Source organism: Nanorana parkeri, unplaced genomic scaffold (genome assembly GCF_000935625.1).
Source record: "Nanorana parkeri isolate BGI_ZX_2015 unplaced genomic scaffold, ASM93562v1 scaffold713, whole genome shotgun sequence".
NCBI lineage: Eukaryota > Metazoa > Chordata > Amphibia > Anura > Dicroglossidae > Nanorana > Nanorana parkeri.
Window position 1 is genome coordinate 490,949 of NW_017306981.1, and position 17,263 is coordinate 508,211.

Genomic DNA, 17,263 nt, shown 5'->3' on the forward strand with positions numbered 1-17,263 from the left:
AAAAATAATATATATATATATATATATATATATACTTATATGTGTGTTTTTTCTTCTCTCAATAGCCAGAGACCCGGCCAGATGGTCTTGCTTGTGGTTATGGCTCCTTTCACCAGCAGTACTTGTTGGATGGGAAGATAATTGCAGTGGGTGTCATTGACATCCTTCCTTATTGTATATCTTCTGTTTACCTCTACTATGACCCTGATTACTCCTTCCTCTCTCTTGGTGTCTACTCTGCTCTGAGGTAAGAAAAAAGGGAGTATTTGCTTCTGTCTAATTAGAGTTCTTAATCACATAAAGCAAGGTCATATGTGAAACTAGACACAAGAAACAAGAACACATTGTTGAAGAGATATTGTTATAAAAAATGTAGAATTTGTTTTTACTGTTTATATTTATGCTACCATTGCAGACTAGTGGACGATCAGTTCTGCACACTACAGATAATCATTCGGTATTATAGTCTCCACACTGAAAGCTGAACTCCAGGACACTATTACATTTTCCCCAATAGTACCCTTCCACAAAAATGTTTTTTTTTTCTTTCAATTACTTGCGTATCTGTGATGTCATCCATGTTGAACAATTCCGAGATGCCCAGCCACTGGGTGGAGAGCTGCGGTAGGTGCCGATATCACATCCTGTGTATTTGCATAACCTGACAATCGTATGGATTCAGCAGGCTTCTGCCTGCCAATCAGTCCTTGAAGTCACAGATGGGTAGCACAGACTTGTGAGCCCACGCAGCCTGGATCCTCACATTCAGGAAGTAGTTACATCACCACTCATAGAGAGAATTGAGGGGCATTTACACGGCCAGTAGCCGTAGGTGGAGAGGGCAAAGCAGCAAAGAGAACATGAGGGGGAAATGATTCCATGGCTGCTGCAAAAAAACATTTGCAAGATAAGATACCCCTGTGCAAAAGTGCTTTTACACTTCTGCCCAGTGTTGGGTTCACCCCACAGGGAAAGGGTTTAATGCTTGTTTATGCCTAGGGTACCAGTAAAAAGAACTTGTTACCTAATCCCTTGCACCCGCAGGCTCCTTCCATGCTATGTGACCAGCTTGCGCAGCCCTATTCTCTAAGGCGCTCTGTCAGTTGCAGGCACCCTGACGTCATTAAGCACAATTCAGGGCCAATGGCATAAGCGCATGTAAGGACGCCAGGGGAACACCCACAACCCGGAGTGTCAGGAAGAAGAATGCCAGCTTCCGCTGGGGGAACATGTGATAAGGTAAGTAAAAACCTTTTTCCTGGTACCCTAGGCATAAATGAGCATTTGGTCCTTGTAGTGTGGAGTAGCCCCATTGCATGAGTATGTTTGTTTTTTTCTTTTTCCTGGAGTTCAGCTTTAAAAAGTTAATCTTTTACACACATGTAGATAGGTGTATCAAAAATGGTTCAGACCTAACACAAAGCATGGTTAAGACTAGTTATATGCTCTCTGAGATGAACGTTTATTCTACTGTTGGGTCGAGGGGATAGGTCAGCTTCAGCTGTTCGGAGAGTAGCTCTCCGAACAGCTAAAGCTCACATATCCCCTCGACTCCAACAGTACTCCCCTCGACAGAAGCTCCCAGGTCCTGTTTATCTTACAATGATATGCAACTGCATTGAACGACTGTACTTTATGTTTTTTATTCTGCCAACAGAGAAATAGCATTCACCCGGGAATTACAGGCAAAGGCTGCTGACTTGTGCTACTACTACATGGGGTTCTACATCCACTCCTGTCCTAAAATGAGGTACAAGGTAAGCAGATTGCGTTTTTATATTTACTGAATGTACATTTCAAAGAATGAATGAGATAATGAAAGAGATGCCTTTATGTTGTAGGATGGTAAACATCATCCATGTTACAGCTGCTGAACAGGATAATTAGTCTAACAGTTGTTATTATTAGACTTGTAACATAAAACATAAATCCTTATACTCTCCTATCTACTATCTGTAGAAGCCCAACATACCCCCTGCTATGCAATAGCTAGAGCTTTCCAATCAGTAGGGGGCATGAGCTTTTCTAAATGCAGAGCTATAGGTGTGACTTAGCAGGGGGCATGTCAGACCTCTGCAGAGAGACCACTGTTAGGCTGGGTTCACACCTAGGCGTACAGAATATGCGCGTTTGCCGCGCATTTCGTGCCGCATGGTTTTACCGCAAATTGCTGTAAAAAAACCACGCAACACACGCGTGTTTCTGAGTGCAACCTGGCTGTATCCCAATGGATACGCGGGACAAATATGCCCCAAAGTGGCACAGGGCGTTTTACATTGCGTTCCTACGCGCTGTAAAACGCCCAGGTGGGAACCATGCCCATAGGCAATCATTGGTTTTCCTTGTTGAGCGTTTTATAGCGCGTAGGAACGCGCTGTAAAACGCCTAGGTGTGAACCAGGCCTTAGAATGTATGTGCTTTCATTACTGTTTTAGGGACTCTAGAGTTTAGGCTTCTTGGAGTAACTAGATGGTATATGTTACGTCATTATAGACTGGTATGGCATATGTTACATCAGTATAGAATGTGAAATGCGAAGTCCCCCAACTCTGCATAGGAGGGTGCTTAAAAATTGTCTTCTATGTATACAGACATGGGTTTTCGAATGTGTGGGCAGTATATTGAATGAGTTCATTTTGGGACAATGATGTCACATAGTGGACGTTGGTTCCTTTCAGCAGCGTTGAAATGAGCATCTGAATTAAGCAGTCCAGCTTCCATACAGTCCGTATTTAAAAATAGAGGAGGTACTTTTTAATCTCCTCTGTTAGCAGTGGGAAACTACACCTCATATGTCTCAGCCTAATGCACACTTCACAGAGCACTATAAGTAGTCTTTATAGGGTCATTATTTTAATTGAAGTGAGTGTTCACTATGATCCTGTGCATATGAAGCCTATGCAAGTCACCTGCATTAATAATTGGTATGCAGGACTTAGTCATTTCCTTAGCCATCTATATTGCCATGTGGCACTTCTCACTTCCTAGATGCCTGTGTCTCTCATGCTGGTTTTGCAGTCTGGAGCATGCAAGCCTGCTGGGATTTTGAGAATCCAAAGATTTGGTTTGTTTTTACAGAGGGTGAGGTATTGCTCCATACCAAGAATTCTGAAAAAGAGCTGGGCTGGCGCACATTGCCCTGCAGGACCTTGGTAAGCCGCCAACCAGAAGTTCCCATTCCATGCCACGCCCCGTTTATTATTGCTGTCATTATTCAAATCGGTATTTGTGTCCCAGAGGCCACTTTTATTGATTTTTCATTGGATCATGAATAAATGATTGTTTTCTGGGCTTTGAATCATGGATTTTAGATACAATCAAGAGATCTATATACCGTATGCCCTATTAACAGTAATGACCCGCTAAGTCTTTGCCCTTTGCAATAAATTAAAGCTGGAGCCACTCTGTGTCGCACAGAATTTGAGTACAAAACCATACACAAGAATTGGTTTTTCCTGACCGCCTGCGTGTGTTGGCCAAGTTTTAAAACCTCACACAGCTTCTGATGGCACCAGTACAGTGTAAGTATGAAACTATTTGATGAAAACATAGCTTATGTGCCAGCCATAAAAAAGTTATGTGGTGTTTTTATTTTTCAGATGAGAATTTGTTCAGATGAGAAAATCTCTTTTCCATCCCTTGACTTAATAAGATTATTGGACTTGTAAATCGACGCAAGTCATAATGATGACACGCAAACTGGCGTAACCCATAGCAACCAACTCACAGTGTACTGCAGTCAGCTCTGTGTAAATAACCACTGAATAGTTAGTTAATTTTGCTGTGATAACTGCTGACCATGCATACTCAGCTCAGCTGATCGTGTATGTTTATGCTGTGGAGGTGAAAGGAGGGAACTGCTGCCACACACACCTCTGTTGCTGGCTTAAAAGGAGCAAACAATAGCATTCATTCTAACAGGAATAGTGGCTAATTTCCCCCAAAATCTATTGCCCAGAGATGTCTGCTGCCACCATTTGACATCAGATCGTCACCCAAGCTGGACATAACCAAGAGCTCGGACAGGGTGACAACACTGATCCTTCTGCAATGTGGTCACCCTGCTGACAGTTTTAGCTGAACGTATTAGGTTTAGAATTACTTTAAGTAAGGAACAAACAAATTAAAGTTCATCTAAATTAAAATAATGTTTAAACCGTTACAGCAACAGCTATCTTTTTGGGTGGGTGGGGGATAAAAGTTTTAAATGGTATAACTAAAAGCAAAGTTATTCTGCCACCATAGGAATGAGGAAGTACCACATCCGAAATTAAAGCATTTAAGAAGTGAAAAAGACTTAAATGGTACTTATACAACTTCCACTTGAGACCCGACGCTAGTGACAGCTGATGGATTGGCTGTCCCAAAAGTGGAGGACAATCTTCACACACTGTGCTGCTCCTTCAAAAGGGCTAGGGAATCTTCACTAAAAACTCTAAAACAGAAGCACAGAGCGCCCCAACATGGTGCGAGATCGATTTATTAAAGAATAAAGAACAATAAAAACACACAAAAGTGCAGTACTAAGCACTTATAGAACGCAATCAGATCCGAGTATAGGAAGTGTAAGACCCGTACTGGCTATCCACACAGAAGACGCCGATTAGCCAGCTGGCATGCTGCCTCACATCGTGAGCCGCAAATACAGACAATCGTGCGTGATGCGGCATGCTATCTGGCTAATCGGTGTCTTCTGTGTGGCTAGCCAATACGGGTCTGATTGCATTCTATAAGGGCTTACTACTGCACTTTTGTGTGTTTTTATTGTTCTTTATTCTTTAATAAAATGATCTCACAAGTGTTGGGTTACTCTCTGATTTTGTTTTAGAGTACTTCTACAACTTGTTTATTTAAAATGTCAGCTCTTTATTTAAATCCCCAACCCCCCCAAAAAATACCAACAAATAATACATAAAAAATTACACATCTTATGCATCAAACCGAGAAACTATCCCGCCTGGCCAACTAAATCAGTATGTTCACAATTCATTGATGTCAATCTGTATGGATACCGTTTTTACAGTTGTATAATATCAAAAAGCTGATATGGCCAAAAGGCTGGAGCAGCTGCATCGCAACGCATTTCGCAATATCAGGTCAATTGCTTCTTCAGGAGGCTGTTGGGAGAAAGACATTAAATAAGCAGTAATATTCTCTTCAGTTGTATGCCATTAATCTTATTTAAAACAATATACCTCTTTAGAGGGTACGTGTTGCTAAACCTCCTATACGGACCCACTGATGGTGACAAACATCTCTCCTCCAGTGGACATGGGAAAAAAGGAAGGAAAGTAAACTAAGCCAACACCATAGCAGGCATCTGCCAAAGGCATAGTGATATCAATGCAGTCATACTACAAACATATATAGATATATCTAAAATACTATCACCACCAACCCAATACCGGGGTTGTATATGTTGTATCGCATACACCTGTGTCCAGTATGTATCCTGAATATACAGTATATACAGTTACCCCAGTAGCTGGGTGAATCTCACTATCCTAGAGCCACCATTAGCAGCTTCCATCTGAGGCCGCTCACTTGGTTGTTTTGTATCATGAAAGAGTCCTTTTAAATCACTCATTACTGCAGTTTTAAAAAGGCAAATTCTCATATCTTTGACATTAATTGTTGATATTATTTAGGTACTTTTAAATTAAAGTGATGTCTAACAGGACAGATTGAGGACTAGCCATGTTCTCTTGTATGGTAACGGGAGAAGAGGAGAGACACAGGGTAAGTCAATGCAGGCAGCCCGGCAGCGTGCACTCGCACAGACACCATGGGACACAGGAGACAGCAGTCAGCGCTGGAGTTTGCCACCAAAACTGTAAAAAAAAAAAGTACAAAGGTGTTTTTGTATTTTCATAGCAATCAAACATCTTCCAAGTGTCATTTTTGCAGTGCAAGTGTGGTAAGTGATGGGAAGAATCTATAGGTACGAAGAATACTTTTTCTTTTATATGCATGGCCTGTGATGTATGGCCAAGTTTATGATACTCATCTTGGTTAATGGAGGAATTTAGCACACATTCCATACTTTGAATGGTTCATCAAGTGAGATTAATTTGAAATAGTCTGTCTCTCTCATGACCTCGCAGACCTATTCCCTACTGAGGTGTTGCTATCTTTAATACACTACTGATGACATTTAAGGGTAAGGTTTGTTTATGCAGCACGGCTCCTCTTAAACTGCAAAGCTGCCTTAATACCCTTTTAATAAAAATCTCAACATGGGGTTATTGTGCAGCAACAGATTGCAGATGTGAATGCAAGAGCAGAGTGTGTGTTTAACCCCTGTACGAGGTTGTGCAGACTCCACTGTGTTAAATCTCCCCATTGTTACCAGCTGATCTCAGTGCAGTCCTTTCCTAGATGGGATATGACAGAACAAACAACATTTTCAGACCCTACAACAAATCCCATCCAGTGTTCACTTTGAAATGTCTCCAGAAGGCAGGGTGGGGGGAAGGGGTGGGGGTCAGGGCTGCTGTCTGCTTCTGATGTTGTCGTGCCGGGGCTTGTTGTATATGTGCCAATATTTGGGCTACATGGCAATACTTAAAAAGGCTTTTTAGTTACCAAACTAAATTAGCTGACGGTGGTTTCCTGTGTCAACTTAGCCGCCCAGGCCTGGAACTCGAGTCCTTCTTTGTATAAGATTATCCAGCAACATTTTCAACATCTGTAGTTGCAAATTGGCACCTTGCAATACAGTGTCAGTCCCCTCTTATGGAGTGGCTATACATGGCTTAACTTTTGCAAGCTGTTATGAAAATTGGCCTATAGAGACATTTTCCCGTCCTCAAGCATCAGAAGTGATTGTTATAGCAAAGAAAGAGAGTCTCACAGATGTTTGTTGGTGCTACTGAACTTTTACATATGCTATTACTGAGAACTGACTAAAGCTGGCCATGCATGTAAAGATTTCTCTCATTCAGCCTCTCATTTATTTCTTCTCAATCTCTGGGCTGACCTAGAGAAACCACTCAATTCCCCCATCCACGTTAAACATTTTGGATAGAGGAATCCGATTGGATGCAGTCACTGTTTAGCTGATTTTTCACTCGTCTCATTTGGTTAGTCAGTCAAAGTTTGTCATGCCAGCTGGTGTCAGTAGGGCCACCATGGCTTGAATTTGGAAGTAAAGCCATGTATGGCCGGATTTAGGCAGTCTATATCCTCTTATAACAGCAACAACATTTAAATAATATTAAACAGGGACATATAAACAGTCACATACTGTAAAATCTGAATCATGCAGGGTCGTAGTAGCCCTTAGTTGTAGACTAGCTAAAGGCGTGTTCACTTCACAATACATACTTTAAAGTACAGGTGAAACTCGAATAATTAGAATATCGTGCAAAGTTCATTTATTTCACTAATGCAACTTAAAAGGTGAAACTAATATATGAGATAGACTCATTACATGCAAAGCAAGATAATTCAAGCCGTGATTTGTCATAATTGTGATGATTATGGCTTACAGCTCATGAAAACCCCAAGAACCCCAAAGCCACAACCTCAAAAAAGTAGATTATTAAATGCAATCAATAAAACAAGGATTGTACATAGAACAATATCGGACCTCTGAAAAGTACAAGAAAAATGAAAAAATAGCGGTACTTTCCTGTTAAAAACGGGACATATAGTCAGCTTAGCTATAGGGAACAAAAGTAACCACCCTCCAGAGGGAAGGACAGTGTCAGATCCAATTCAGAGATGATTCGAGGATTTGCAGCCGAGTGATACACAAATAAGATAAAAATTTTCCTAATACTTTAATGCATCTTTAAGATTTAACTTCTAAGTTTAGTGTCACTTTAAGAGTCCCAGAAAAATAAACTGATGTGGAGCCCTACAGTTTGGACACTTCCAGAATACATAAGCAGTATACATTTTAGAGCGCGTACTTGCCCAGTGCATGCTTTGAACTTAGCTCTGTGATCAACTTTCCATTACAGCAGACATTGTCCAGCATGCAGTAAAGATGCACTCTTGGCTCTGGGTGACTGTGGGTGTAGAACTTATCTGCAGATTTGTGTTCCGTGATACTGAAGGCTAAGCACTAAAATTAGGACTGCATTGACTCACTAATATTTCCTTGGGTGTCCTTACAGTCATTTGCTGCCATGACCTGCATGTATGTATCTGTTTTATTTTAGAGCACATGTAAACATTTATTAAGGAATGTTCTATTTCTGTGTACTTAAATTCCTTTTTAATTCCTTTTGATCATCAGCATAGTGTTCTTAAGGTCGAGCTATATTTGCAAGTGGGAAAGCAGACATCCAATGTGTGATAAGTCTCTATCAGCATTGCAATTAGTCTTTTCCGGCCATTAACTAGACAAATCCTTAACTTCCATGTAAAGGGTTAGTAGGTGGCATGCAAGTGTTATCTGTGTTTGCTACACAGATAAATAATGATGAGCAAGTCAAAAAACAGCCATTTCCTGTTGGGGGAAGAACATTAGATAAATTATAATTAGGAACCGACACTCAGGTGAGTACACATAAATGCATGGCACCGTGGAATAGGCTTTTAAGTTGAAAACGGATGTGCCAACTGGAAACCAAGCTGTGTTTTCAGATTTATTAAATTTTTTCTTGACAAGGGAGCACACATCCCTCTCACCATCTTAAACAAACTTTACTGCAAGTGACTAGCCAAGCTCGGATTGAAGCAAAACAGCTTTTTATGTCTTTGCCTGGTTAGGATTGCTGGTTAAAGAAGAACTCCGGGCAAAACGTTAATTAACCCTTACAGCAGGGATACCACTTGTAACTAAAAAGAAAGTTCAAATAAATTATCCCTGCAGACAGGAAGGTTTCCCTCCCACTTCCTGTGCTGCTGAACAGCGCTCAAACCGCGCCTCGAAGTCCTTTCAGAAATAAACACTTCTCATTGTGAGACGATTTCTCTAAATTAAATCAGCACTCACCAATGTGGGCATAGGGAGAGGTAAGTATCTGCCTTCTTCTTTTCAGTGAAAGCTTTTATTTGTCCTTTGTCATTACATTTTAGAAGAGCCCCTATTATTATTATTAAATTAAAAATTCTCAATAATATCTGGTGTTTCATATCTTATTGTTGAAACCTGAGGCAGTATACAGTAAGACCGAGCTTCCTCATTTTACACAGCGGGATTGGCTGACTTAATCTCAAAGATTAAAGGAGAACTATGGAGTCAGGGCTTTTCCCCATAGTTCTCCTTAGGATAACGGGTGGACACAAACTAGCGTCCTCCCGTCACCCTAAGCTCAGTATACCGCGAGCTACAGCTTGCGGTATACTGAGACGTCGCAGTATATACTGAGACGCTGCAGCTGAAGCGGATCCCGACAATTATGTCTGGATCCGCCCAGCTGCGTGAGTGACAGCTGGCTCTGCCTATCTAGAGGCAGAGCCAGCTGTACCCTCCCCCGTCCGTTCCGCCAGCCAGCGCTGGAGGATCGGAGTGGGGAGGGGGGAATCCAGCCACTCCCCTGTCACGGCAGAGAGCTGTGACAGGATGGAGAGGTGAGCGAACGCCGGTATGTGTTCGCTCACTTCCCGATAGACTGAGCAGACCTGTGACAGTCTCATTGTCACAGGTCGGCTAGAACTATGAGGTGAGTGAAAAGCACTCACCTCATAGTTTTCCTTTAAGCTTGATTGGTCAAGTAATGCAGCACTGAGTTTATACCTGACTATGTGATATGCTATAATTATAAGCCTGTGTTTTGGTACATCAAAAGAAAACTGTAAGCAACCCAGTTTCAAAGCCTGTTAAGTGTTTTTCTCTGTTTTTTTTCCTTTCTAGGGTCAGTATAAACCTTCACAACTCCTTTGTCCCGAGAGCTACCTGTGGGTGCATATAGAGCAGTGTGTACCTCTACTTGAGAGCACTAAATACTCTCGCTTCAACAGCAACTCTGAAGAAAGTGAGTGCCTTTTAGGATGTTTTTTCATTTGTCGTTTTTATTTTATCTTTTGAGGTGATTTTCCCATGATTGTAGGTGTCATATGGGGTTTTTCGTTGTTGTTAATGTCACATGTGGTAAATCTGAGATGATTCCATATTGTTTCTTTCATAAAGAGTCAGTGCAGAAGGAGGTGGTCTCTGGAAGCCAGCTGTCCCCCAGATGTTTTTGTGAAAACACATTTGATCAAAACAGATCAGAATCAAATTCTTCTCTGTCCATCAGAGACTTAACAGACTCTCCTGTATTTATGTCACTCTTCCACCCAAATGTTCCAAGAAAATAACTTCTCAATAACCTCATTGAGGCCTCCAACCTGTTTCATCTCACGAGCTATATTCAAACAGTGGTAGGACATGCTAGCGCTCCTATAGACTTGTGCAAATCAGGGAGCAATGATTAGGGGGTAGCTGGGCCTGGGCATAACGACTCCCTAAAATAAAGAAACATATTCTTTTTGTCATTCATGATATGACTTTTCTGCCTATGATTTATTTTTGCAAAGCTATGCCCAGTTTTGTTTTATATTAGCAGTGCAAAGGCTGAAAGAGACTGTTGTAGGTTTAGAATTTGTATCAGTCTCCAGTGGATTTCATTTAGACTTTAAGTAAAGATGTGTAAAATGTAGTAACTCCTAGCAAACTGATTTTTCTTCACTGTAACTGGATGCTACGAGATGCTTTCTAATTGGTTGATATGGATTACTGCACTTTATATATCATTACTATTTGCAGTGCCCTAAGTAAAAATCAGCATCTAAAAAAAAAGAAGTATTGTTAGTATTGAATAGGATTTAGGTTACTTCTTATTTTCTAAAGTGAGATGGGATGTAATGCCTTTTGGTTCTTGAAGTGTAGAATGCAGAAGGTTTTCAAACAGCGTGAGTATTTCATAGATGAGCACATCACAGATGGCACAGTGCTGCATGTGGCTCATGAACCAGTGGTTGGGAATCATTACTCTACTCTAAAACATTGCCTTATTGCCTCTTTTCCACTTCACAGGAGACAAAGACCGATTGACAGAACTGGGCCGGGTTCGAGTCCTCCACAAACGTACAGTGATGCCTTATAGCATATACAAGAAGAAACGCAAGGGGCCAAATGATGAGACTACTGTTAAACAATATGCTGGCTTGGTAGGCCAGACCTGTGCCGAGCGCATGTTACTGTACCGCAGCTGAGAGCCCACTGCATTTATGACCCCTGAAGGACTGGCCTTGTAGGAAGACTGCATGTTATTATTATTATTATCGGAAATCCGGGAATTAATTCACCAGTTAGGTATGAGTGAAAGAGATATGGATCAGTCCGTTCTCCATAGCTCAGTCCTCTTCCTCATTGTAGTGTATAGGAGAACTATGCAATGGGTTTTCAAATCAACCCAAGCTGATTTATGTTTAGCTGTTGTTTTAAGAGCAACTCCATCAGGATAAAATGATGATATCGCACTGTTATGTGCACTACTTCTTTCTTTTTTAAATGTAACTTCTATAAGGCCCCATCGTTAAGGTTCTAAACTCAATTCCCATCAGTTGAAAACATTTGCAATTGTCAGCATCTGGAAGTGTCTACTGTTGGAAAACAGTGCAATGTATGTAATAGGAATGTGTACAAAAAAGTAGCTAATTCCAATGAATGTCTTCTGCAGTTGTAGGTCAAGACCTGACATGCACTGTTTTTGTTTTCTTCTAACTGCATCCATAAACTGTAAACAGATTGCAGGTAAATAGGTAAACATGAAGCATTCATTTTATTCCCAGCAGTACTTCAGGCAAATACCTTTAAGTCCAGTTACTAAGGCAGCTTATTGGTGGAGGAGTGTAGGGCGGACCTCAATGTGATGATGTCCACCATGCAGGGAGGTCAGACAGGAAGCTGCAGTGAAAATATTGTTTTCATCCTGTTGGCTACCCAGTATGGCTGGTGTGTGGAGTACAAGAGTTTGGAATTAGAAATATTTCAGCAGGGAAAATATATTCAAATGTGCATTTTGCTATTTGTCCGAAGGTCTTTTTTTTGTTGTTGTTCTTTTTTGCCTTCTCTTTTATTGTCAGAAATTGGGCCTGAGGTCTTTATTCACTTGCAGTCATTAGGAAAGATAATATGTTGGTGTGCAAATTGTCTTCAGTTTAATTTATTTATGTGAGGGCTCCTCTGGGTCCATTACCCTTAACTCTGTGCAGCCCTTGTGTTTGCCAAAAGAAGGGGCAGCAGTCTGCAAACATTTTTGTCTTCCATTGGCTACTTACCCAAAGTGACATATTTATACTCTTGAGTATACAAGTCGGTAAATTTATATATGATGACAATATGATTTTAAAGGATCTGATTTCTGCTTTCTTCAAGAAATAGGGTGACCCCATGTTTCCAGCAGTCAAGCAGTAGCTGAATGCTTCCTACCTGGATCTTAATGATTCTGTTGAGTTAAGCTCAAGCACATGATTTCTTGGGTTGAACAAAATAAAACAGCATTTGTTTTAGTAGTACAGATGAAATCAAGAAGTGCAAAACTCCTGAGATGATATGGATAGGTAAATGGAAAAGTAGACAGATCCTCTTTAGGCTTTAACTCTATAGGTTCATCAAACCTGAGCCCAGGCCTCACCAAAATATTTTGTGGCTTTTCTTTTGAATATGTTTGGGCTCATCACTGACTGAACTGACAGTTTTTATTTGTTTTTAAACGCTTTTGTCGAGCGTTTTTGTGTGCTAACATTCATTCCTGTCTGGCTTGAAGTCTGCTACTGCTGCGGAAAAAGCTACAGGACCTTTAAAAAACGCACTACCTAAAAGTGTAGTGATGTGAACTACCTCCATTGAAGAAAATGTGTTTGCCTTTCCCTATGTGCTGCAGTTTCAATGTGTGGAGGGATGCATAATATCTCTGAAACTGAACAGATGTGAGTGGGTTGAGGTGTTAGGCCTAAAGACAGGTTTGAGAGTCACTTTTTCAACCTGTCAGTTCTGAATCTTGCCATGAATTACCATTAAAACCCCATCATGACTACTAACTTGGACATGAGGGAGTCCCCTGCCACCCCGTGTGCCTCTATGACATGTCTGTGCTAAGTCAAACAATTCCAGTCCGTAATCTTATAGTGTGTAAACATTGCAGAGATTTACGTACACCCCACAACAGTTTTTTTAACTTTGCATCTCTTCATGAAAATGTGTCCCGTCGAGTAACCGAGTCCTGTTTATGGAACAAACTTTGTGGTTTGATGACGTGTGCAACCAATCAGATGGAGGCTAAACAGTCTGTTTCTTTGTTTACTTTGTCAATTTATGTCACGGCATTTTTCTTTATGTGAATAAAGACACATTGCAAATGTTTTTCATTTTATCACAATAAAAATATGTATAAAATTCTGTGTTTTTATTTTTTTGTGCTTAGCTTTTTGATGGCTGCCCATGATTAAAGATAATCAGGTAGCAGAGATCGATGACGAGCAGATTCCAAAAGTGTTTGCTGTGTTAGTCGCATAATGTCCAGGAAAACCAGTAGTAGTATGGAAGCTACTATTTCTGACAGGTCCCAGGCCTGGTATACTAATTCTTCACTCACTACTTGCCCTACTAAATTCATTTTTTCATTTCCATAGGCCCTTCATGGCAAACCAAGTTAAACCGTGTCCGTATGAATCTGTTAACTTGGCAAAATCTCGTGGACTAGTTTGCCTTCCAAAACAATTTTTACATTCATTTTTAAGAAGATATAAAGCTTTCATTTGGTACACCAACAACCTTACCTTAACAATGAACTTCTCTCATTTGTTCCCTTTTAGTCTGTTAAATATGCTGTTGAAAGTGTGTTTGCTATATTTGTTGGGTAAGTGCAAAAAAATCCCTGTTGATCCTGGCAGAAATCCAGTGAGGTCATAATCTCCTATGTATTATGCCTCTAATGCATTAAAATCTAAAGTAGTGGTATCAGCCCTGCCCAGTTCTCCCCTTGCACTACAGAATAACTCCATTTTGTGGTATGGAGCTGAGTATAGGGGAATGTGTTTTGAAGTAAATATCAGAAGTGAACACTCTAGGGCCTCCATAGATACAATACAGTGAGTATAATAACCATAGGACAGGAAGGGTGTGACTGGCAGGATCACCAAATGAAAATAAAGTAGAATGAGGTATGAAACTAGGTAAAGAGCAGCAAAAACTAACAGCTAACACTGTACTAATTCTGTGCATAGCATGGGACACTGTGATGCAGGCTAAAGAAGTTGGTCAGTGACAACGCAGACTCAAAACTAGAATTGCCTACAGGTGCATACTCCTAGTTCATAGCTAGCTGTATCTTTAAAGTCCATTTCCATCGTTGTAAGTGATTAGCATTTATTATGAAGAGGTGCAGTGATGATGTATACATGGGCACAGTTTCATGACTCACTTTGCAGGCTTTCTTCATTATTTTTATGAACTTTTTATTGGGCCTGAAGCCTACAAATTCAACATTTTCTCCACAGGAAATGTAGTATGACACCAGGGTCGGATTGTAAAGCAGGCTGTATACAGCTGCCACCCTCCCTGTGATCCTGTGTAGCATGATCACTAAACACCAGCTCTGCCTTTGCACACAAAACACTGTCCGGGAGGGTGCCACTATGAATACTAATGAATGGGGGGTAGAGAGCTCAGTTGCAATGCACACATTGCTTGCAGAGCACAGAGGTGACAATTTCCATGAGGTTATGAAGAGGAAAGCTAACAAAAAAAATGTACGTGTTCATACACAGCAACTGCATATGGCTGCTTTAAGTGCATTCAGCGTACAATGCCGGCATAGGTTTTTTAACCAGTTGCCGTCCGCCCATTGCAAAAAAACAGACGGGCGGCACAGTTGCATCGGCGTGTTGCCGTCTCCAGACGGCATTTTTTTCCTGCTCGCACGCACGCGGGCATAGTAAGCCCATCCAATGTAAAGAGCCGTTACCGGCTGTTTCACATATACTCGATCGGCGGCTCTATAGGCTGCCGATGGTGTATATGTGCTGGTTTTGTGCCCCCCATCGAGTGCTGCCGCCACCGTCGCCCCCTCCCTCCTGACCCCTCACCTTCAATCCCGGGATCCGCTGCCCCATCTGCGGCCCGGGACCGGCTCAGGAGTGTGTCAGGAGGTAAGATGGGAGGGAGATCAGCATCTTCCTCCTTGCTCATCTCCCTCTGTGCTGTGAATGCAGAAGTGATGGCTGCTATAGCCAGAGTGAAAGAAGCTGATGAAGCAGATCTCTGCTTCATCAGCTTCTTTTGGGGTCCCCAGGATGAAAACGACAGTTGCGCTCCACGCGTTACATATCGACCCCGAATTGTTGCAGTGAGAGCAATCATTTTAGGGCCATCAATCGCTGATAACACTAAACTGATGAGCGGTAAAAGTTTTTAAAGCTTTTAAACTGTCGCCTATGGCCAATTTTGGGTATTATAGTTTTTTGAGGTTTCGCCCATGCACGCAATCTTAAGGCTTGACATGTTTGGTGTCCCCACTGCATATAAGAAGGCTCGCACTGTACCTTTAAACAGAGCCACAGATCGTCAGGCAGCTCAGAGCAGCAGCAGGAGTCTCAGCAGCAGTATACCGAGCGGCCACCGCCGCCGATACACAGCACATTACATAGGACGCCAGGTACAGCTCTGCCCCCCCGGCCGGCTTCACCATGCGCGTGACGTCAGCGGCTGCCGGGGAACATCGTGGAACGCAACGGCTGCGTTCCAAGCATAGCGGTCCCAGCCGTGGGAGGAGTCACAATCCCGGAAGCTGCCCGTGGAGCGCCCGCCTGCCACTGGAGCGCACGCCTGCCGACCACACTGGAGTAAAGCAACAGCCTCGGAACCCAGCAGCGAGGCTTCCCCATCATGGTCATTTAGACCAAACAAGGGGACTACACCCATGCCCTGGGCGGACGGCCAGAGGACATTTACCTCAGCCAGGTATGCAACAACCCGCCTCCATCAGTAGTAGGAGGAGGAAAAAAGAGGAACACTGGTGGTTGTGGGTTGCTCAAATTTATGAGTTGGGGTCCTATCAGATTGGTAGGGAGGCGGGGCCATCCCATTTGTGTGCTGCCATGGAGCTGTCAGGGAAAAAGGTGTTTATACATTTTTACTCTGTGCTTCAAGGTATGTGCCCAACAGGACTACACATGCTTGTGCCACAAGCTGTGGCATATTAGAATACCCTGACATCCTGTAGAGTGCTCTCCACATTGAGGGAATTATATATTGGCACGCCACAGCTGCAAAAAAAGTCTCAGTAACTTGGGTTTTTAGAAGTTATTTCCTGGATGCTTCTAAACAGGACATGAAGGAGAGATTTCTAAGAATCAGTAAATGGGCGTCTACTCTCAGAACCACAACATGTCCTAATTGAGCTGGTATAGGGCAAACTTAATTAAAAATAAATCTAACCAAACAGCTTCTGCGTTACTGAGTGAAGTATTGGCTCTCTGGTGCAATGCCTCGTGGATAACAGCAAAATTAGGTATGGGGCAATGTTTAGAGAGCTAACATTTCAGAGATCTGAAGTAGTCCACTGTATTTCTCATGGCTGGGTCGTGCAAAGTTCTGCGTGCTTCCCATTTCATATTGCTGATTGGCTTGGAAGCTCAGCCTTCCTCCTGAACCACAAAGAAAAGGGTGAAATAACAAGAGCAAACGCCAGAGAGGATTAGAGCCTGCACGGAACACAAGGAGTAGAAAGGAGCCCAGAGGTTTCAGATGTAGGCTAAGCCCTCTAATTCTGGGCATATGGATTTTATTAAGACTGAGATTAGAGAAATGAACTCATGCAGACTATTCAGAGAGGACACACTTCAGGTTCCTCGATCCTGAGTGCAGCATAAGGCCACACATATTCTTCATATATTCAGAATGTATACTGCCTCTGTTTGGAACCACATTCAAGCCTCACAGGTAATTGGGTCCATACATTGTAGGCTGAAATGTACATAGGGTTGTTTTTCTTTTTCAGTTCAACATGTCTATCACTGGCCAGACTGACTTGTATCCTGAGATAGAGTAGCTGACACAAGACACTTCCCAACCTCTAACAGAACATAGAACACTAAAAGAAGGTTCACTACTGTATCTTCTTTATTTGTCTTAAAGTAGTATTAAACTCGCAGAATGTTTTACAATAATGAATCCAGATCAAACAAATATACATTTCCCAACAAAGTATGTCTTTAAACTTTTGCCCAAGCACTTACTGTCATCGTGTTCCTGAACAGCTGGCTCCAACTCACTCAGCTCTGCTTCCCTGAACTTCCTGTTCTGTACAAGATCACAAGGGAC

The 17,263-nt window shown here is 42.0% G+C and overlaps 1 protein-coding gene across 3 annotated transcripts in view; it reads left to right on the forward strand.

Annotated features, from left to right (window-relative positions):
• Positions 1 to 11,595, forward strand: part of ATE1 (arginyltransferase 1) — a 77,532-nt gene extending 65,937 nt beyond the window's left edge. For all 3 annotated transcript variants that reach the window (XM_018563957.1, XM_018563956.1, XM_018563955.1), the window contains exons 9-12: positions 66 to 247; positions 1,658 to 1,757; positions 9,809 to 9,929; positions 10,973 to 11,595. In XM_018563957.1, the coding sequence (XP_018419459.1) occupies positions 66 to 247; positions 1,658 to 1,757; positions 9,809 to 9,929; positions 10,973 to 11,151 (582 nt within the window). In that variant the 3' untranslated portion in view covers positions 11,152 to 11,595. The remainder of the gene's footprint in view (positions 1 to 65; positions 248 to 1,657; positions 1,758 to 9,808; positions 9,930 to 10,972) is intronic.
• Positions 11,596 to 17,263: the final 5,668 nt, after the last annotated feature.